General features: G+C 38.6%; 1 protein-coding gene across 2 annotated transcripts; it reads right to left on the reverse strand.

Annotated features, from left to right (window-relative positions):
- Nucleotides 1–263: 263 nt before the first annotated feature.
- Nucleotides 264–23,692, reverse strand: LOC107815634 (uncharacterized). Of its 2 annotated transcripts, XM_075243757.1 has the most exons (16): nucleotides 23,192–23,692; nucleotides 22,517–22,659; nucleotides 14,829–14,918; nucleotides 13,189–13,251; nucleotides 12,250–12,336; nucleotides 12,012–12,161; nucleotides 11,770–11,927; nucleotides 11,132–11,366; nucleotides 10,245–10,355; nucleotides 7,788–8,846; nucleotides 7,456–7,695; nucleotides 4,590–4,775; nucleotides 3,320–4,474; nucleotides 2,380–2,730; nucleotides 1,451–1,566; nucleotides 264–1,219 (listed from the first exon to the last, which is right to left on the reverse strand). In XM_075243757.1, exons 1-16 carry the CDS (start codon nucleotides 23,478–23,480, stop codon nucleotides 1,210–1,212), a joined length of 4,443 nt encoding a protein of 1,480 aa, XP_075099858.1. In that variant the 5' UTR covers nucleotides 23,481–23,692; the 3' UTR covers nucleotides 264–1,209. The 2 variants fall into 2 exon arrangements, with proteins under 2 accessions (XP_075099858.1, XP_075099857.1); XM_075243756.1 differs by lacking the exon at nucleotides 1,451–1,566.
- Nucleotides 23,693–23,770: the final 78 nt, after the last annotated feature.

Consider the following 23,770-nt stretch of genomic DNA (forward strand, 5'->3'; position numbering starts at 1 on the left):
TAAATGTCAATGTTGGGCTAAGAGAGGTGCCACATAAGCCTCTCTTAGACCCAGCTTTATATATATATATAGATGAACTTAGAAGTTTCTTAGGTAAAAGATAGCATTTCATAAAGACCCACAAAGGGTAACAATAACAATAATAACAACAATAGCAATAATAATAATAATATCACTTCTATATTCCACGTTACCCAAATCAATTGTTTTTATGATGAGAAGAGAAGTATTTGATTTGATAGGTTGAAATGTGGAAAGATGTGTTTGAGATCGTCGAAACTGAAATTTAAGTGTCTGCCAGTTCAATGAAAGCTTAAGCTTCAGAACAACCGGAGTTAGAAGAAAACACAGGCTAGAGATTTTAACAAGTAAAACAAGGCTTAATATCATAGTACCTACTCTCAAAATAGGAGAATTTTGGCAATAATTTCCGGAAATAAGTTACAAAACGTTAAGTCATTTTACCGAACACAGGCACCTCCCTGAACTCAGCTGGTAAGTGAACCAATGAGGTTGCAGCCCCTCCCCAGCCGTATGCACAACAAGAAACTCAGTGTCTTGATGAGGATCTCGACGTGGTGCGGTCCATGCCCCAACCGCACTCTTTCCCTGGGTTTTCCCCACCTCCAATCTTTACAGAAAAATTCTTTTGATTTACTGCTCATATCAGCGATTACCACCTACAAAAACACAATTCCGCTACACATTCTGCAACCAAGTCACGGCCTGTGGAGCTTAAACCGTACTGCTTGTGGAAGTCGAATGCAGCCAACATAACATGGCATTTGCTGCTGTTCCACGACATCTGGTCTTTGACCTGACAACCTTTTAAGAGATCTATACAACTTAGGGCCGCTGATAATGAAGATCATATTTTACATCTCAGTGGCAATCAAGTTACATGGTGGGGGAATATCTTATATTACTCTTTCATCTTGCTTTCCACATTCAAGTTGTTCTCAATGTCCATTCTGCCACTATCAACTCTCTGGTCCTCAACATCAACCTCTCCATTTGAAAGGCTTGCAACTAACATCTCTCCATCATCAGGTGGAACCTTCGTGGTTGACTCTGATGGTCCTGTGTCTTGTGCTCCATCTTCAATAGCTGTCTTATCAGTAGCCATACGATGAGATGGGGACATTGCATTCTGCTCCACACTTTGCACATGGACAGATTCTGGATAAGAAGGATACTCAATATGGCTCATCATCCGTGCCTGTGCAGAAGATACAGGAACAAGTCGAGCACCAAATTATGAAAAACGTAAGACTTCTTTAAAATACAACAATAACAAACCCAGTGAAGTCCCACATGTAGGGTCTGGGGAGGTTAGTGTGTACGCAGACCCTATCCCTACCTTGGGAGGGTAGAGACAAGCACTTCTCTAAAATACCATGATAAAAAATTTGGGCATGCACTTGATTAGATTTCAAAGAAAAGGGCAGACCGCTGCACAAAGCATCCCGCGTTTACGGAGAATCTGCGAAGGGCCAAACCCAGAGGTGTGTAATGTGGGCAGTCTACCTTGTCATAGCGGTTAAGTCCACGGCTGAAACCCGTGACCTATAAATCATACGGAGACAACTTTACCATTGCTCTAAGGCCCACCTTCAGAAACATAATATGTGCGTAAAAGCTGTAAATTAAGAAGTATCTAGGCAACATTGAGAAATGACGAGGAGGCCTCTCAGGTGTAGAGTTGAGCAGAAAGCATAAAAAGAAGGAAACAAATATCTTAAACTACACAAACAAGAGATGAAAGAACAGCTCCATGACATTTACAGCATTTCTACCATTTCATGTTGACAGGGGACTGCACCAACATACACCATCTTTTAATCAATATTACGTCTCTAGATTTCACAAGACACCCAAGTATGTTACAGTATGTTACAGTATGTTACACCATCCAATAGTATATTACACTTCTTGGTAACTTGTGAAAAAACTTATACTAAATAAAGCAAAATATATAATTGGCAACACCATCATATACCATCTTTTAACCCGTTTGTCCCAGGATATCAACAGCATAGGAGACATCAAACTATTCCCATTGACTAAGGTTTTGAATCAAATCCACAAGACTAAGCTAGAAATGCTTCAAGCTTCCAATATATGTCATCCAAAAATTATCATCCATATATTGCAGTGAGAGAGATTCTATGGTTACGTTGATGTTACTAATGAATTGTCTTTTCTTGTTTTCTTGTTTTATTTTCATCTTCCTGAGCCGAGGGTCTATCGGAAACAGCCTCTCTGCCCTATCGGGGTAGGGGTAAGGTCTGCGTACACACTACCCTCCCCAGACCCCACTTAGTGGGACTTTACTGGGTCGTTGTTGTTGTTGTTGTATATTGCAGTGAGAGAGAATACCTGATAGACCTGATGCATCTTGAAATTCACAATGCCCTGCATTTCCTCAGGTCCACTAACAAGACTGATTGTTCCAGTTTCTCCAACAGGACGATTTGTCAGGGATGTTGCCTCATCAACATTGAGGGCGAGGTGGTCAGGTCTCTCTAAAAGAAGCCGAAATGTCGGTTGAAGTTCATAGCATTGTTCAAAAAGAGAACGTCGACAAAAAACATAAAGACCCAGACGCGCACGGGACATTGCAACAATCAATCTTCTGACATCACGAAGGTGGCCAACAAAACGCGTACGGACCAGAGACAATAAGATATAATCATTCTGCTGACCTTGAAACTTATCAACAGTTGTAACCTATCCCAAAAAAGTAACATAAAGATTAAGACATTCAGAGGGAGAAACCATAAAGCATTTATTAACAACTCCACCATTGTTTGTTGTGGGGCCCCCTTGAAACGATAGAGGAAAGCATTCATTCCAAAATACACCGACATGTTACACTTTAAGACATTTGAGGTATTCTCCCTTACCAGTCATGTTTTAACTCAACTTCCCCTTTTTCCAGAGTCCCCCCTCCCCCCTTTTTTTTAACCAAAAGAAAGATGCCAATGAGAAAATAAAAGAGAAAATGTTGTTTTCCAAGTTTAAAGAAAATCTTCACTGCAACTGTTCAGAAACTTCCAAAATACAGACTCACGTGTTATACTATTGATGACATTTTAGGTAATATCCCACTTTTTTTTTAATAAAGATTATCCCGCTCTTAAATATCATGTTTCAACAGAACCACCTCTTTTCCCACGATTGCCAATCCCCCTTCCCCGAAGAAAGATGCCAATGAGAAAATAAACTAGAGAATAATTTGCTTTCCAATTGCAATAAAGAAAAAACGCCAGAAAGTGAAACAACTAGATACAGCTCAAAGAGGTAACAATATATTTACCTTGTGTGGTGGACCAATAAAGTCATAAGGGACACATCTTCTATTTATAACATCACGGATCAAAAGTTTCTGGCCGTTGTAAGTAGTCAAGATTGATATCTTATTCGCAGGATATCCAAGTAAACGCATATACATATAGACACTGACTACATATTCAGCCTCTCCCTCATTCTGATAGAACCAGGGTGAAGGGGCACTTTCACCTCTGCCATTGTAATCGGACACATCTACCAATTGATAGTCATATGAGAACCCAGCATTTGCTTTATGAAAGACCGCATTCTCCTTCACATAAGGCAGATCCCCCAGTTCTCTGTATCTCCAATTGTAAAGCCGAGCTAAACTTGGTCGTGCCCTACCCTGCGCATTCAACTCAATATATGGAATCCCTAGCCTGACAAATCTTGTGAAGAGACTCTGATCCATGTGGCTGTACTTCTGAAAAGCCATATTTTTCACGACAGGGGGCAATTGATGATGGTCACCAATCAGTATACAGCGTTTAAGCCGAGCATAGCCATCTTCCTGCCTCTGAAGCAACATAGGGATGAAAGTTTCAATTTCCAAAATTTGGGCACTTTCTTCCATCAACAGGTTGTCATACTTAAAACCCACTTGAAGAAAATCCTTCCTTTTAAGTGCTGCATGGGTGCAGGTCATTGCCACAATTTTTGCCTGTTTGGTCATCAGGTAATTAGATCGATCAACAGTGGACTTGAGTAATTCAAATGCCCTACATTCTTCGAGCTCTTGAAACATCGTTTTCAAATGACGAAAGCACCCCTTAGCTGCACGCATGTCCTTCTCGAAGGACTGACCCGCGAAAACTGGCTGGGGAGTATTAGAAAAAAATTCCCTAAATGGAAATCGGTCCCGAACAAATGTTGGTTTATCTTGATTTTCAGCGCAAGCAGCTAAAAATTGTTCCCACCGTGAGTATACATGAAGCAGCCAGAAGTATCCTGCAGTTTCACATGTATAACCAACATCCTCAGGAAGTTGAAGGGACCTTGCGAGGCGCTCAACTTCACTAAGCAGTTCTAGCCGCCGAACAAGCATGGCATTCACTCTTCCCTGACGACTGAAGTCAAGATCAGTTGCTAATTCTTGTTCTCCCTGACCAAGCCGGAGAAGATAGCGAGCTGGTACATCTCTCTAAAGTAATTACAGCAGTGGAACGCCATTATTAGTTACAAAAAATTGCAAAAATTGCAACAAAATCATATTGCATTACAAATGCATAAAACTCAAGACCCAGAAAATATCTTACTTGCATTATCTTCTCAAAAAGATCATTTAAAGCTTGATTAGAATGAGTGATTATTAGGGTCCGTTGAGAAGGGCAATTATGATAGAGAACATTCAAAATCTGCACAGCCGTATCTGTCTTTCCCGTACCCGGGGGACCCACAACCATGGATAAACCTGGCTGAATGCCTGAGATAATTGCTCCAACCTACATAGGCCAAAGATAGCAAAGATTCCAGAGTAAACTTAAGTGGAACAACCAGAGTGATTATTAAACCAAATTAACACGATCAGACTTGAATCTTAAAAGAGACAAGCTACAAGGAAGAATGAAAGAGAGCAATAACTTGAAGTCGAAGATACTTGATTTGATTGTACAGAAGTAAGACAACGAACAGTGTGAGAGGAGCACCGCAGATTTCCACTCTGTTTTTCCTCTGATCTTTAAAACAGAAACCTTGAAAATCAACTATACCTCAGTCCCAAACTAATTGGAGCCGACTATGTGAACCATTTATGTTCACTATGCTCTACTCAAGCATGTTCCTTACCAATACTAAACAATTGGTCTTTTAAGGCAAGTTAGGGGTTATCTACAACTAGAGGTTCACTAATCTCAAACTTATCCCCACACCAATATACAAGTCTCTGACCAAATTGAAAGGACCCCCCAGTGCAACAACTAATTCTTGATCACAACCACACCCTCCATCTATTATTTGTTTGGAACTTTTCATTTATTGAGCTTCAATTAGACCAACTTCCAAATCTAAGTAAGACTAGACCAATTCATGTATTTTGAATCTCGGAAGCGGAACATGCCAAAAATCTCGGTACAAATGGAAGGAATCCTTTGCTTCCATTGTATTTTTTCCTAAGATAAATTCGCCTATATCTCAAATGACGACAGGTATTTGAAGACAATCTCTCTCCATGTGATTGATGGAATGTTTACCAAGAAATGTATTTTGCTTAACAGGTGTTACCGGTATAAATAGGACAATAGCATCCGTCTGATGAAACTTATCATTCCAGGATAATATAACAGCAAGGAGGTGCCATGATAATTTATAAATCGTCTGAAGCCAATTCTAGATATAGAATGTGTATCCAATCATGTTTTCCTAGTTGCACTCGAACAACCACAGCTAATAGAGATTGACGTGAATCTGTGTTGGTTTGAGAATGCCATTTTCATACCAACAGATCCAAAAAGCATAAGATTTCATGGGTGACCCTACCAAATGCTCTTTCTTTTAACTCCTATTAGAATTTTAAAACAACCGTTGAAACCAACAAGCATTACCAAATTCGGAATCTTGAAATTTAAAACAGTTAAGCAAAGAGAAGATTCACCCACTTGAGCAGAAAGTAAAAGCAAAAGAAATGAAAAGATAATTGGGCAAAGTACAAGTCCAAAAACAAGATTAAAGTGAGTCTCTTTAATCCACAACTTGCTTTTTATGTAAATTGTGCCCGAAGGATTCAGCACAAGCATCATAATTCAGAACTTTGAATACTTTTTCCCAATTTGCAAAGACGAGTTCATCTTCAATCTGCATCTACAAGAGGCACTGAAAAATAGTCTTTGTTTATCACAGTATTATAAATGTAACCAATAGTAGCACAATGCCATTCCCAACCTTGGGGAATATACTCAACACCATGACAACACCGATGCATGGTATCCTTGATGTTAGACAATTCCTCCATTAAGTAAATTACTACCCTTCTTAGGCCAGGGCATAAAGGATCCCAAGCTATACAAACTTGACTCAGTTATAGGCAAAAAGGTAGATAGTTGGATTTATTACATATCACTAAAAGCAAGATTTACAGGCTCCACAAGCACATATTAGATTCAGCCTTCTCAGGAACCAAGTGATTATCTCTTTAGAAGGCAGGAAACTGCCTATACCACAACCGTTTTTGTAACCCAACCTAAATAGTAGAAAAGAAGAGCCAATACCACATCTTCACTTCAATGTGAAGGTAGCAGACTAGTAGGCAGACTCAAGAACCCATAAAGCATTCAGTACGAACTATGAAGTTAGCAGGCAGACTCAAGAACCCATAAAGCATTTGGTATTACTACAATGTCATTTTTAAACTGATACTTAACTACAAAAGTCATTCTATATTTCACTTTGCCCCTAGAATTTGCATATTTCGTATCTGATCAAAGACTGCAAACTCATATTAGACAATAGTATTTAAGCATTCGGCTAGCCTTTTTTCAAATATGAGAATACAAATGACAGCATTTTAGAAATTAGGGGACCTATGAGAATAAGAATAAGACAGCAAAAGTAACAGAATTCGATAAAACACAAATAAAAACAATGAGGTTATACAACTCCATATCATAGGCCAGATGAATTGTAAATGGAAGAGTGAATTAGAGGTTGAATAGGCATCCAATATAGAGTTAGCTGGATTGCTGATATATGATGAGGTTCCAGTTTATACCCTTCCTAGAAGGTGCCGAGCTGGAACAAATAATAGCATTGTAAGCCAGATTTTGCTCAGTGATGTAGATACAGTTTTGTTTTCATTTTCTTTTTTTTAAGAACTAGCTCTTTGAGTCAAAAAGAGTTAGCTGTGTACTTGGTGTAACTGGTAAAGTTGCTGCCATGTGACCAGGAGGTCACGGGTTCGAGCCGCGGAAACAGACTCTTGCAAAAATGCAGGGTAAAGCTGCGTACAATAGACCCTTGTGGTCCGGCCCTTCCCCGGACCCGCGCATAGCGGGAGCTTAGTGCACCGGGCTGCCCTTTTTTTTATTTAAAAAATAATTTATTTTGACCCAAAAAATGCAAAACAATGAGGATAACATCTGAGAAAATAAAGAAATTAGAACCATAAATCATGTATGATGTGACAAGCACCTGTGTTGGGGTAAATCGAACCGAGTTCCGCTTTGGTTGATCCTGAGGATATGGACCTGGATCAGGAGGGATATATGCTTCAACAATAAGCTTGTCTCTTTCAGAATGAACTTCTGGCATAGTAGACTTCTCACTTCCTGGAAGAGCATGAGCTTTCCCTTTCAGATTCCTAGGAAGTTTAATCTTAAAGAGGGGGCTTGGTTGCAAGCTTTCTATGCCATCTTGGTTAACGAAGCAAACCTGAACAAAGAAGATGAGGAAACAGAGAGAAAGACATGAGTACAATGAACACCACGACATAAGTACCACAGAGAAAAAATGACAATAAATACCTGATAATCTGGAAAACACTCCCTAACATGATCAGCATTTAGGAAGGTATCTTTAAAATCCACTGTTTCAAGGAGGTCTGGCATATTAGTCCACTGTGCTGCAGAAGGATTTCCATAGCCCAAAAATACGTCGTGCAGCCAGTCAGGAACTATGCATGTTTCATTCATCAGATCTCTTATGGACTCTAAGATGGCTTTGAAATTGTTCTCCTTCGGTTTCCTCCTCATCAATATATTAAATGTACCATAAATATCTTCTGCACCTTTCTCTGCTATATCACCAACATCCATATGGTATTGTGCTGTGTCAAGCGCAACAGTAACAGTTCTAAGATCTCCTTTTGGGGGTTTCCACTCGTCCCGCTTAATTCTCCCAGTAAAATCGTTCATTAGAGTTCCCTCCTCATCACGCAACTCGATTATTTCACAGCCGCGCACACACTGAAGACCAAGCCTCTGTGGTACAGTTGCCTTAGCAGCCTCTTCGGCACTGAGAGGCTCAAATGAAGGACGAATAGAAAGTAAAAAGAGAACGTCGTGCTCTTTAAGTGCATTCCATTCTGACCTTATTTGTGATTTGTAGCTGGAGATGCTGAAAGTAACTTCTGCTGTTACAGCAGATGGCTTTACTTCACCTATATTTGGTTGTTTTACTGCTGTAATCTTAAATTCTTTAACTGGCACAGCCATTCTCGACCAACCTCGAAACGCCGCCTCACCTTCATTATTGATATAAGCAAGGAGATGTGGCACAGCTTCTTGGATGTCCTCACGGATTTCATAAGTTGATTCAAGGCGAAAGAGGTTGAAGTTTCTAAGCAGATAGTCATGAAGTGTCAAAAACTGTAGATTGAGCTTTGGAAGTGCCAGGCATCCTTCCCCAGTGTAGTTGATACTTGGTACAAGGCTTTCATCCCACATTATTTGCTCATTAGGGTAAAGAGGAAGAGCATTTATGGCCTCTTTCTGCGACTGCTGTCTCTCAAAGAATGATACCATTACTTCAATTAAGAAATCAACTCTATCTGAACATGGATCATCCACTGATATCAGTTTTAGCTGCAATACAGGAGGAGGTATCAGACAAGCAATAACAATCTATATTTGCAGAAGATAATTACTCGTGCTATCGTGGAGATAGGTGAGCATAACTACCATAGAGATAAAAGAGCAAATGCACTAATATTGAACATTTAGCAATAATAACCAGAAAGCAATTATGAGGTACAAGATGAATTTACTAGGCTTAGCAGTTTAAGCTGCACAACCCGACATGATATCAGTCCGAAATCATACAGCAATGGTAATCTGTATTCTATTTTTCTAATGGAATACTCATCTGCATTCTTTGCAAATATAACTAGTAGGGGTTGCTTGAGAGGCAGCTCTCTAAATAGTTAAAGATAAGAGAGCACACACAGACTAACTGCACATCAAACAACATTATCAGAAATCCACTTCAACGGAAAACATATTTTCTAACAAACATGTCTTAGCTTTTGTCATAGAGCTAAGCAAATCACCTACAGTTCTAGTCATCTGCCTTATATTCCTTTTCTTTTTTGGTCCTTATAGACCTCAATCCCCTGAAATGAACAATCATTTTCTCCATTGTTTTAAAGGTAAACAAGTTAGTCATTTGTAGAAAACCTCGGCAACAATCTGGACAAAAGGTATAATTTTGTGTACCAATGTTATCTCGCTAGAACGACCGGATATCACACTGACGCAAACAAGGAAATAGACAAGGAGGAGTTGGCATCTCTAATAGAGCCAAATATGTTCAAATCCAAGAAGCAAGTCAAATAATGCAAACTATCCGGATTGTAATTCGTTTAAGCAGGTTCACCGGAGAGAAAATCGCACATGTAAAGATTAGTAAGCATAGCTGAAACCCCATTAGCAGTTGAATCAGTGGTTTATAGAGATCATTAGTCTTTAGTGGCTAATCTATCTCTGAATCTTATATCTCCACAAGAAAGTGATACCTTTTGGTTGTATCCTCATTGTATAGTGTGCTGAGTCATAAACTGACAGAAAAGTTGATTTAAATCATCGTCTAGATGTTACTACTTCAGCTGAAATCTACTTTTCATAGAATTTGAGATAACGAGGTACAATAATAGAAGCTATACAAACATGACTATCAACACCGTCGAAGAGAACAAAACACAAGGGTTTAAGCATCCTTCAACAGCTTTAGCACCCAGCATTCTAACTTTTACAAGACAAATAGTGCACCTAAGTTCTTGGTAGATTCCAACTACACAGAAGTTTTCCTCATTGAAAATATCAAAAGGATGAACTCTAACTTGCACTCTTTATAATTTCCTCTTTAATTAGTAAACTTGCACACTTTATAATTTGTATATAGAAGAACTTCACATGATAAATAATGAACGATGATCCTATTTTCAATGTCATATATCGGAGATAGTAAAGAGCCATTTCACGAACCTTCCGGCATACTAAATCTCTCAGCTCGTCAGGAGTAAGCACAGAAAGTTTCTTGGATAGGTCAGCACGCCTGTTTATTGCACCAACATTTGCCAATGCAAGTTCCCGTAGCTGCAGAAACATAGGGGGAAAGAGAGAGGTAAACAAATTAAATGTGATACAGTTAGATTGTCCCGGTGTTGTGAAAAGCGCTCGCGCTTTTGTGATGTGAAGCGTAGCAGGTTGAATAAAGCGAGCACTTCTGCAAAAAAAAAAAAACGAGAAGCATAAAAGCAACAGTAGCGACAGAAGCGAGCGCTTCTACATATTAAGGGCTGCCAACGTTAAAAATTTAAAAAGTTTGTCAAGTTCAAGCCCAGGTATCAAGCCCAGGTATGTGATTTCTTCCTCCTTTTTCTTTTTCTTTCACTGTTTCAGTCCCAAAATAGCAGCGAAATGCTGACAAAAAAAAAATTCCCTTCAGTTCTTTTTCTCATTCTCTTCTTCTTCTTTCACTGTTTCAGTGATAAATTGCAGTGAAATGCTGCCCAATTTATATAATAATAATAGTGGAATACAAGAATTTGACAATCTTGCAGAAGAATAGGATGCTCATTTTGTGCTTTAATTGATGCTACTCTTTAGTTTTTACATTGAAGTATTGAACATTTGCTTACAATTACATGTGTTGTCTATACGGTATTTATTTTAATTTTTTTTTTATATTTCGCTTCACTTCAAAAAAGTGAGCACTTCACTTCTCGCTTTAAGCGAAAAGGGGCTTGTCACTTTTCCTCGCTTCATGCTCTTCACAACACTGGATTGTCCATAAAAATGACACTATCTTAAAAAGAAACAATATCCAGAGCAGCTCATCATCATCAAAAGGAACAGAAATCAAAACAGACCTTGGGTATCTTCTTAAATGCAAGGAGCTGGAATGACTGGAAACGATCATAATGAGCCTGAACCACTTCATCATCAGTCATTTGTCTCCCTAAATGGTCATCAATTTCAAACCCTTCATAGAACTGAAGTAAGTCAACCAGCTGGGCAAAAAGTTTTCCTTTTCCATGCCTATAGAGAGCACTTAAATGACATTTGGCAACCACAGCAACATCAGCAACAACAGGCCTTATATATCTGCAGAACAACCAAATAGAAATAGCAATGGTGAGAAAATGGTACCTATTTGGAATAAATCTAGTGTTGATAAATTATATAGCAAATATAACGGTGGTAGTGAACGTCAGCCAAACTGAGAAGTACCAAGCTCCGCAAAAAGGAGCACAATCAAGAACTAAATAATTTTATACGCTTTAAGAGACATTAAAATGTCTCCAAGCATCAATGTCTTATCGGTATATCACTGCACAAAAACTAAAAATTGTGTTGGAATGGTATAATGTTCCAAATTTTCAACACTAATCACTTTGTATCTGAGTCCACACCGTACGTGACACTCATGTTTATGTTTCTGCTACATAGCCAAGCATCCTTTAACTTTCTCCATCGGAAGCTATTCTACTACAGAGAGCATTATTACCTTCTAGTTGGCAATTGGCTCAATAGATCAATGAGGAACTCCATAAATCGTTCACAGTATAGGACAGAGGCATCATTAACACCTTCAAAATCATTTGTGATATCCAAATGATCATCAACCTCAGTGTTTGGATGAGGAAAAACATTGCAATCAAGAACCTGATTATGGCGAAGGAAGCATCAGAAATTTTCTGCTAAACAAGCTAGAATGAATGGTGGAAAGACAAGTCCTTAATCAGATACCTCAAGAAACTCTTCAATTAGATGTCTCAAGAAATTCACTTCTAGCATATTTGAGGGATCAAAGGATTTCCCTCTTTTAGCTGCCTCCTTGGCTCTTTTTGCAATCTTCTTCCATTTCTTGATTAGATCAGGGTTAAGACACAGCTCCATCTGTTCTCAAGAAGAATAATAATTATTATAAGAAAACGAGACGGGATGAGGAAAATTCTACTCCATTTAGAAACACAGTACAAGTTACCTGAAATCGACCATATGACAAGCAATGCCAACACTGCAGACTAGCTAATCTCAATACCTTTTTGCTCACTATCTCATCTTCTAAACTCTGAAAGAACAAAAGTAGTAAATAATTCATCGAAATAAAAATAAATGACAACATAAAAAAGAGTACAATCAATAACATTCTCAGAAACAAAATAGGAAAATAATTGTACAACGGCCATGAATTATGTACCAGGAAGCAATGCAGATACCTAACAGTCACTACAGGTGCAGAAATATGCTTTTTTATTGGTGAATATAAAAGCAATATGCTTTCCCAACATTCAAGATGCTATAACTTTTCATTAATTTTAAAAAAGAAATGGACCTTAAGCCAAACTCAACCACAAAAGATAGCTCAAGTGGTAATGGTTGTCCAAATTCCAAAACAACATAAGCAGCATACTGGAATAATACTAACATACCACATACCAAGGGCTGGATATATGGAGCATGCAGTAACATAACATGGATAACCAATGTAAGGTAGCCCAACATTAGAGATGGGTTTTGGCTACACCATGTTGAAAAATGGCCTTCGGGACTAATGCAACACCGCACAAGCAGAAGGATTATTCAAGACCATATATGACTTAAAGAAATTATAATCCATATAATTAACCGTGCAATTCTAACAATGAGAAAATCGATTATATGACTTAGAGATACATTCAACATCGATATAGGTTAAGAATAATTTTGTAAAACTAGGAAGAAGAAACATGGATGTGTCCAATCTCATGTGCTGGTAGAGCAGGGAATATATATTTGCCCATACTTCATAACATTTATGATCTAAAATTAGAGAAATAGGTTTAAATTCAGATAATGTAGAAAAAGAAGTCAGATCTTCGAGGTGAAGGGAAATGGAATCAGAAAATTAGAGTATGATTCACCAATAAGTATGTAAATGTACCTGGAAAGCATTGATCATGAAAAGTAGATAATTGATTTTCTCAGCAATTGTCAAGCTTCTACCCTGCAGCCAGGTCTTAAACTGTGAGATAAAACAACGAATAGCAGCAGTAACTTTACCACTAATGAACTACCAATCATTTTTTCACAATCTATCAACGCACTAAAATGTTCAACCATATGAAACAGCTGCAATCAGAAAGTAATCTTAAAAATGGAACAGTTTACCTTAAGAAAAGAAAATACAACACGAGAACCACAGTCTAGCATGAAAGTGTCGCACATCAACCAAATTAAGAGAAAGAAACAGTGACCTGGAGACCAAGATGATCGGAAACAATAGCTTTCTAGCATTCTAATGCTTAAACAACCTCCACCATGAAATTTTATAGCACCAAGGATGCATGATAAAACAAAAATGCCAAAAGAAACCATGTCATCACTGTTACGTACATATGGTCATAAAATCTTACAAGATAAAAATTAGTCATTGCTGCTGACAATTATAAATTCTTCTTTACCACTCTGCAAAAGATTTCAACAATTGCTCAAAGATTTTGGACAAACAATAGTTACCAGTGAAGTTACACAAAGAGCTGAAAAGTATGGGCTTGTTACATAAAACTTGGGATTAGTCATAGTTGTCATTAACTTACATAACCTACGCAGGATCTATGTATTGTTTTATGCGTGATATAATGTGAAATAAGAACAATTGTATTAGCAATACCAGTCGAAGAGCACCTAAATAGACCATAATTCCCTTAAAGATGACTTACCTTTGATGTAAGCTGCCTTATTTTAAGATATCTTATCATCGCAAAAACAAAAATAAGAATATTTTTTATTTAAGAAAATCAAGATATTAACATATAGTAAGAATTCTCAACATTATTGAATTTAAGAATTTTTGTAAATTATACCATGTATGCGTGTACCAATTAGCAGTGCTAATTACTGATTTTATCCATAATCCCTTCATAATGATCCGTGTATTGTTAAATGACATAACATAACAATCCCTATATTATGATCCCTGCACAACTAGCCCGTCAACCAAACTATCCATATGCAGTAGATATGCTAACTCTGCAATTCCATGGTTTACTAACACTATATATAGAACCTAACAACTAAATAATTGAATTCTCAAGGTAAGTTGCAAGTCAAAGTTCACAAGATATGAACCCTAGATTTGACCATAAGGTGTGCATTATTTTGATCGTTCAGCAAAGTAGACAGCTAACATATGCATTTTTCAAGGGTCTCCAAACCATAAGAGGTGTTCGTAAAGTGGTTATGCGCATTTGACAAAAAGATATTGTTTTTCTCCTTTGCCTTTGTTTCTTTTCAGCGCTTTCACTTTCTAGTCACGTCAGAGATAGAGAGCACTGTGTTGAGATATTTTCTTATTTTACACATTGCAAATAATGTGGAGCTAAACTTGTCCTACTGATCAATCATCCACCAAAGATGAGTTATTATTCACATTAGTAGCCGAAAAGGAGTTACTGATGCTTATAAAGCAAGTTAAAATGCAGATTCAAGTGAGAAAACAAGCATTTTCGATAGAACAAGCATTACCAAATTACTTGGATAACTAAACCACTGAAATTCGTTAAGCCCAAGATGAAAACAAACCTCTTTCAGCCGAAGAATCCTATCAAGGAATGCCTTGAACATATCCTTTCTATCATAGAAGCAGATCCATGCAGCCACATTCTCCCGAAACTACAAGTTGCAAAAAATATTTTGTAACCAGTGACAAATAACGTGCAAAGGTTAAATAAAGGAATCATAAGCATTTGCAAGATCCTTATTTGAAACTATTGCACATGACAGATGCTAATTTTCTGCTAATGCAGCCATATATCTGACTAACTCTACCAATAGAGTTAAAATAGTCCGTCTTTCATCATCTTATAAGTCAAACACAGCTTTCCTTCTATTTAACTTGTAGGAAAAAGAAACAGAGACATCAAATTCCATTTTGAACATAATACAACAGATGTATAATGCAACAAAATTACCCACAGATATGCAGAGTAAAAGTATATGGCTTTGCACTGCCTTAGTGTTTTTTTTAAAATACACGTTACCATTCCTTAAAAAAGGATATGCAGAGTAAAAGAAAAATTCAAGTATTTTATTCTCCGTAACTGCTGTTTCCTTGTGTGTTCTGTTTTTCTCTACATTTTATATTGTTTTGTTTTGGCCTTTTGGGTTTTGGAGGGGGGTTGTAATTCTCACCAAGCATTTCCACTATTGCGCTTCACTTGGATTTTTTTTGAATTGATAACTTTTGTATATATTAATAACATCAGTACATAGGTTGTACTGAAAACCAGATTTACAAGTAGGTGGTAAGTAGATGTGCTGGTGTGCAACCTAGCAAGATTCTAGTATGTCTACGACTGTCAATGTATCTTCTGTGTAAATCTGTTTACACCAAAAACAAAAAAGAAGAATACAATTGAGTTTGATCTTCTGTACTGGGTTGCTTCTGTCTTCAAAACATCTAGCATTCTTTTCCCTCCAAACTGTCCACCAGATACAAGTCGGGACAGTCCTCCATCTATCTCTGTTAGTTGCTTCAGCACCAACTTCTTCCTAACTATAAAGAACTTCATTAATCCTGCATGACATTGTCCATGAAATACCCCTAAGACTAATAAAGATTTTCCATAGTTGGTTTGTTATCTTGCAATGTAGAAATAAATGGCTAACAGTCTCAGTGTTTTCCCCACATAGGAAACATCATGAACACAAAGAAATTCCTCTTTTTATGAGATTATCCTGGGTTAATACAGCCTACTTTGCTAGTAGCCAAGAGAAACATGCTACCTTATATGGAATCTTTGTTTTCCATATATATACTTCCATGGCCAAGCATCTATCTGAAGATCATTTTGATTCAAAATCTTATATGCATCCTTCACCTGATAGACCCCTCTGTTGTGCCTCTGCCACCAAAGTGAATCCACCCCTTCCTGTAATCCTTTAAATGCTTCCAGCTCTTTGTAGAGGTCAGTTAATCTTGTTATCTCCCAGTCATTCAGCTGTCTTCTAAGAGTGAGTTCTCATAACTCCACATTTCAGCTACTGTCCTATGCTAGTTTTGTGCCAAACCAAACATATCGGGGTATCTTTCCTTTAGGCTTCCATGTCCCAACCTATTATCATCCCAGAATGATGTGTTCCTTTCGTTGTTCACTCTTATGGAAGAGTGAATCTTCATTATAGGCCAAAGTTCTCTGATGGATTTCCACACACTAACTCCATATGATGTGCTGACTTTGTTTGACACCCACTTATTTTCCTCACCGTACTTAGCTTTGATCACTTTGCTCCATAAAGTTTGAGGTTCTTGAGAATATTTCCATAGCCATTTCATTCTAAGAGTCTTGCTTTGATTCTTCAAATTTCTTATTCCCAAACCACCTTGTTTTTTGGCCATTGTGAGGGTCTTCCATTTAACTAAATGGAAGACCGTTTTCTCCTTATTCCCTTGCCAAAGGAAGGATCTTCGGAGTTTGTCCAGTCTCTGTATGATTCTGGCAAGAATTGGGAACAAAGACATCATGTAAGTAGGAAGTGAATCTAATACTGAGTTGATTAAAACTAAAACTAGCCTGCCCCCGATTGATAGGTATTGCGATTTCCATCTTGACAGCTTCTTCTCACACTTTTCAATGACTGAATTCCAGATCTCTTTGGATTTGGATCTTGCACCAAGAGGCATCCCAAGGTATACAGTTGGTAGGGACCCTACTTCTCCTCCCATTATCTGTGTCAGTTGCTCCATGTTATTAACTTCATTAATGGGATAAATATGGCTCTTTCTCCAGTTGATGTGTAGTCCCGAAATTCCTTCAAATAAGACCAAGATGATCCTTAGAAACCTGGGTTGCTCCTCTTCAGCGTCACAGAAGACTACTCTTCAGCGTCACAGAAGACTAGAGTATCAGCAGCATATTGAAGATGTGTGATCTCTAGACTGTTTGCCCCATTCCTGTGAACCTCGAAACCTTTAACCCATCCATTGACTTTAGCCGTTTTAATCATGTTGTTCAGTCCTTCCATGGCTATAATGAATAGAAAGGGCGATAAAGGATCACCTTGTCTTAGACCTCTGTGTGCATGGAAGAAACCTTCAGGAGATCCATTTATGAGAATGGAGAATGTAACAGTAGATATGCAAAATTTCATCCAACTGATCCATTTCTGCCCAAAACCCATTTGTTCTAACAATTTCAGTAGAAAGCTCCCATTGACATGATCATAAGCCTTCTCAATATCTAGTTTGCATAGGATTTCGGGTTCTTTCTTTTTGATTCTTGAATCCACAGCTTCATTAGCAATCAACATTGCATCTATTATTTGTCTTCCTTTGATGAAAGCCATTTGTTGAGCATCAACTAGTTTTCCTACCACCCTCTTAAGTTTTTCAGCCAAGACTTTTGAGAGCAGTTTGTAGAAACTCCCTATCAGACTGATTGGCCTGAAATCTCTCAATTCTTTCGCACCTGTCTTCTTTGGAATCAAGGTTATGTATGTTGCTGAAGCTTTTCTCAAACATCTCCTAGGAATAGAAGTTTTGAAGTCCTCGATGATGTCGTGCTTCAAAATATCCCAGCACTTAATGAAAAAACTCATTGTGTATCCATCTGGACCTGGGGCCTTGTCAGTTGCACACATCTTCAGACAGCTCAAGACTTCTTGTTCCTCAAATTTACACTGTAGACACTCCTTCTCTGATTCAGAGATTTTTGGACTGTTTTCGAAATTGAATGTCGATCTCCACTCTTCAGGTTCTGTGTATAATCCCTTGTAGAATTCAATGATCACATTCTTTACTCTGTCTGGCTCCTCAACTGCTTCATCTTGAATTATTAGTTGATCAATATTGTTGTTTCTCTTGTGTGCATTGGCAGTACGATGGAAAAACATTGTATTCCTATCCCCTTCTTTGAGCCACAGAGCTCTTGATTTCTATCTCCATGCACTTTCTTCGTTCTTGAGATGATCCTCGAGCTCCATGAGGGTAGCTGCCTTCCTCACTGATTCCTCTTTTGTCAAAGCTCTTAATTGTTGGGTTGCCTCAAAATCTGCCAATTGACTCAGCAATTTTGATTTTTGCAATCCCAGATTTCCTTTACAACTTCTGCTCCATTCTTTTAGCTTGCCTTTGAGAGCTTTTAATTTGCAAGCTAAAATATAGTCTGGTCTTCCTGAAAATTCAAAAGATGTCCACCAGTTTCTAATTCTGTCATCAAAACCTTCCACGTTCAGCCACCAATTTTCAAACTTAAAGTATGATTTAGCTTGTTCCCAGGCACCAAAGCATAGAGCCACTTGTGAATGGTCAAAAATCAGCCTTTGTTGGAGAGTTTGCTTGATATTTCTGAAGCTTTCATCTCATTCTTCTTAAATGAGAAATCTATCAATTCTAGACGCGGTTGTATGATTATCCCCTTTGAACCAAGTATAGTAGCCTCCTTCGAGTTGAAGATCTATCAACTCTATGTCTTCTATAAAATCCGAGAATTCCACCATCTCTCTGGACCTCCTCGAACATTCCCGTTTTTCAGAAGGGTACCTTGTGACGTTAAAATCACCACAGACTACCCAAGGGTCTTCCATCAATCCCCTCATTGCACCAATTTCTCTCCATACTGTTCTTCTTTCTATTCTGCAATTTGGTGCATACACTCCTGTTATATGACATTGAAAATTCTGTAAAAGAGCCTCGAACTTGCATGTCAAAATGTATGCACCAGACTGTAACACCTCCCTTTTCCATACTCTGCAATCCCATAGTAACAAAATCCCCCCTCTCGTGCCGCTAGCTTCTAAACATGTGTACCTCACCCATCTCCCACCCCAAATTTGATTGACTATTTCCTTGATATCCCCCTCCACTTTTGTCTCTTGCATACAGATAATGTCTGCCTTCCAATTCAGCACTTGACTTTTTATGATCTCCTTTTTCTTCTTGTCATTTAATCCCCTAACATTCCATGAAATTAAATTGATCTTCGTATTGCAATAATAGAAAGATCTCTTCCCCTACTCTTTTTCCCATCAAAGGAGGTTAATCCTTTTAATTCCAGTGAGCCTTTGAACCTTTGTTTCTTCACCTCCATATTTGTCTCCACTCTTCTAACTTGTCTGCAACTGTCAATTTGCATTAGTAACTCCAATGCTTCTTCTTCGTGTCCTTGAAAATCTACTCCAAACATTTTTCCCAATTTGATCATATTTTGATGGACCCACAGTATTGCATCCATCTCTTTATCCATTACTGGATTGTGTTGTTGTACTAATATAGGAGTAACCTCCTCGATTTCCCAATCTTGGATAGAGTTGAAGTGCTTTAGCTGTTGTTGGTGCTCCAATGCATTTTCAACTTGATCTTCCCCTATCTTTTTGTTTATGGTATGCTCCCCTGCCTTCTGTCCCAGTATTCTTATCTCTGCTTCACCTTCTAGCTGATCGCAACTTATATGTGTTGCATGTGGCATAATTTCAAGGTTTGCAATGGAAATTGGATCCCCTGGATTGGATTCTGACTTTTAAGTAAGAGGTGCACCCCAGTTCCTCAATATAAGGCGTCAGCCTAATTCTTCAGTGGCCTCACACACGAGATCATTAAAAATGACTTGTGCAGCGAAATCAGACTCATATGATTTCAGCTCATTATTCACCGCATTCATGCTCAGATCTGTCGAACTTGGACCTTGCGTATGTTGCACTCGTGCCTTTCCCTTATTATTATTTTGCAATATGGTGCATCCCACTTGGTCGCCCATGTTTCTCTCTGCTCCAAGGCTATGTGTGTTTTCCGACGACTTCAGCTCAAATCTTGCCTGTTTTTCAGCCCATATTGGGATGAAAAATTTGATCCCTTCTCTTTCAATCCCAATCTCATTAGGAATCTTTCTGCCATCACCAACAATTTGAATTCTAGCCCACTTAAGGTGATTTTTGAGATCAGTTTCTTCTACAGTAGCTATCAATCCCCCACAAAGATCTCCTATTTCTTTGAAGATCTTCTGTGACCATAGAAGGGATGGCTTTAATCCAGCATGTTTCCACAATTTGAGAGTTTGGAATGCATCCAGCAGTGTAGTTCCACCATTCCAGATGAAGCTTGAACTTTTTCCATCTCCAATCTCCTTGGAGAATCTACTCAGCCATGTATCTGTTCGGAAACTCAAATAGAAACATGTTGCTAGTCATGTCATACATGTTGACTCCGTATGCTTTGTTCCATGAAGCAGTAGCCCATCGCCTTATGTCTGCTAAAGTGGGTCTCTCAGTGATTTCTTTCCCAAAATACCCAATAATGCATCTTTTTAGTAAACATGTGTCCTCCGCTCCTGAAGGTTCCAAAACAGAGATATCTCCATTGTTTGTACTGACATTTGCCTCTCGAAGGGTATTGGATTGCCATTTACTCTCCTTAACTGCTTTGACATAAGGATAGTTTTCCACAGTGTTTCTGGGTGGTACTGTGGTATTCAGCTTGGGGACATGATAGATGAATCTTTCTATCTTAGCTGCTATGTCTTTCCAGCCTACATTCAAAGCTCTCTGGGATTATAATAACTGACCTCCCTTCTCCCTTTAGTGATAGAATATATCTTCCATGAGCGTTAAATTTCCTAGTGCATAAATATTCTGTCATTTGTTCCTTATACTTCCATCTCTTCACTAAATTCTTTTGATCTGTCAAGGCTTCTTTAAGTACAAAGCAAATCCATTCCATTGTCTTTCTATCCATGGATAAGCGTCTCATCATGTTGCGGCTTCTCTCCACCCATTCAAACCATATATCTTTGTTGGAGTTCCATTTGGTGATGTCGAAAGATTTGAATCCAGCGTTGAAGTATATCCTACTGTCTCCCATATTGTACTCACCAGCTGCTCAGGTTATAAAAATTATAGAGGGTGTTTGGTAGTAATCACAGTGGGTGAATACTGATTCCGAAGAAGGAGATGTTTGGCTCCGTTGAGAAGCTCCCTGTAATGGTATTCTGCAGACTTGAGAGGAAGAAGAGAATTTTGTTTTGCAGCTGACTGAAAAATGATTGAAAAATGGCCAAAAAAAAACTTCCCGTCGCCGGAGAAAAGTAAAGGTGATCGGAATCTAGAACCGCCCGGATGGGTTGGGTTGGAATAGGGTGCTGAAGATGCTGTCCTGAAGAAAACAGTTGAAAAGATGCCCGGAGCAGTCTCACACGTCGGCGCGTGGTGGAGTGCTCGTCGGTGCTTGGCCGCGTGGTGGAGATCTGATGGCGGAGCTGTCTGCAGGGGTTGGCTTGCGTCAGTAGTGGCTCTCCGATGGTGTATGTATGGACTCAAAATTCCAGGTTCTCAGGCTCCTCGGGGAGTGTGCCTGAGAGCAGATTTTTCAGTACTGTAGAGCTGACTCTTTTATATTTTGAAAGACATTTGTATAGGTCTTCACTTGGATTTTTTAAAACTCATTTTTCAAAGCTAACAAGGTCTTGTAAGATTCTTTTGATAGTTTCAGAGTTGGGACAGGGTTACAGCTCCAATTTTAGTGGGCGTGTTGAGTATTCTTATGCTGGAAATTTATACCTGAGCATTGATGGAGACGTGGTTGTGCAGATTTGCATGTGAAGAAACAACTATATGGGCTCTAACTGCCAGAAGTTCAAAATCGATAAAAGGAGTCCAATCCCTAACTGAATTGCATTTTTGAGATTTTGAAAGACATGAATATCATAGTGTACATATGAAGTATGGTTGTAATCAAACAAAAGATGGACGGATTTATGGATGGTTCTTAAGGAAATGTTTACACATAGGACAAATGCGTGGAAAGGGATTATGAAGGAGAAAATGACATTAAAATGCTTCACGGGATTTTTGGTAGCAAAGGGTAAGAAGTAAAAAACATAACTCTGAAAGAAGATTTCCCAAATTTATATGTTGTTACGAATTACAAGAATTCCATCGTAGCTCAACTATTAAGAAGGCGGAACAAAGGTGACTTTGGATGTTTCTTTTAGGAGACCGTAATAACACAGAGATGTTGAAGAAGTGGAAGCTTTCTTTCAAAGCTTTCTCTTGGAGAAAGGTGTGATCTGTAAGTGTTGTGCAGTAACAGATGCTATCAGATGGCAGACAATTTTAGTAGAGGATGTATAGTATTATAAGTTGCTTTTTGCAAAAACATGGTAAGAACATGCATCATCTCTGTGCATAATAGCTTTGCCTTGTTATTGTGAGCACCCTAACAAGTAACCAGAAATTCCAAGTAACTTAGACGAGTCCAAAAGTAGTTAAAAATATCATACCTTCTCATTGACCATCAGTATCATTGACATCACATGCTCAAAGGAAGAAGCCTCTGGATCAAAATTGGGCCAAAGATAATTCTCCAAATACTGGCTAACCTCCAATATCATCACCCTCTGCAGAGGAACCGTCTTTCTCCCCCCTTTACACAAACCAAAATCAAATATCATCAATCAGAATTTATTTCTATGACCGCCTAATCACAAGTCATCATCACATACCACCATATGCATATGCACATACATATATCTGTTTTTTTATGACAGCAATGTCAAGGCCAGCTTGTCCATAACTAGACTATTTCACCGGGTACCTGCTACCTCCCGATACAGGTACCAGGTAACTCTATCCACCAAGGCAGCTTGGACAGATGGGAAGAAATCAACTAGGGTTTGTTATCTCCAAAGGGATTCTGGGAGCTCATGGTTCTCCACCCACTTCATTGACCACAGGGCCACACACTTGGGTGCCACATGCATAAATATATTACTAGACACAGACATTAACAGAAACAATAGAAACTCGTATATCCAAATATGTTTTTATAAAATTTAGTCCTTTGTTGACTGACTTTCAGACCTCAGTCGAAACTCGAAACGCATACTGATCATCATTTACTTTTTAAGAATAAAAACACAAACACTAAAACGCTTCTTCTAATTTCAACAACTAACCTTTTACGGTGAGCTCCGTGTCATAAATTTCTTTGACGAGCTCAGGACTAAAGGGCTTCTTCTCCCCAGTTTTGGCCCAATTAGAAGCAGCGGTTTTAGTCAAGCGGTCGCGCTGGATCTCAGCAAGGGTTATGGAGCTAGGAATGTTCGAACCGGGCTTCGACTCCGGCGGCCTGTCTGTTACGGAAGGCAGCATTTGCTCCGCCGGCTGCGGTAATGCTTCCACCGGGTACTCAGCCACGCGGTGGCGCCGGAAATCGTAGGTTCCGGTACCGTAAACCTTTGTCATTATTGGTGTATTTGAATTTTGAACTTTAGAGGAGAAAATTTAGGGGATTTGGTTCTGCTATGAGGTTCGAGAAACTTGTAGGGGAGGAGAACAGTAGGGTTTATGGTGAAGAAAGGTTTGGTTTTTGAAGATTTTTGCAGTCACTTCAGAGGAAGTGAAAGTGAAGGCGGTGAAGAATAAAGTGTAGAGCTGACTTGAAATTTTTAGCTTCAACTTTGGACCCGAACCGACCTAAACCAAATTTAAATGGATCTAACTACAAAATAAAAAGAAAATTTAAAATATAAAAG

This window comes from Nicotiana tabacum, chromosome 22 (genome assembly GCF_000715075.1).
Source record: "Nicotiana tabacum cultivar K326 chromosome 22, ASM71507v2, whole genome shotgun sequence".
In the NCBI taxonomy this organism is placed as follows: Eukaryota; Viridiplantae; Streptophyta; class Magnoliopsida; order Solanales; family Solanaceae; genus Nicotiana; species Nicotiana tabacum.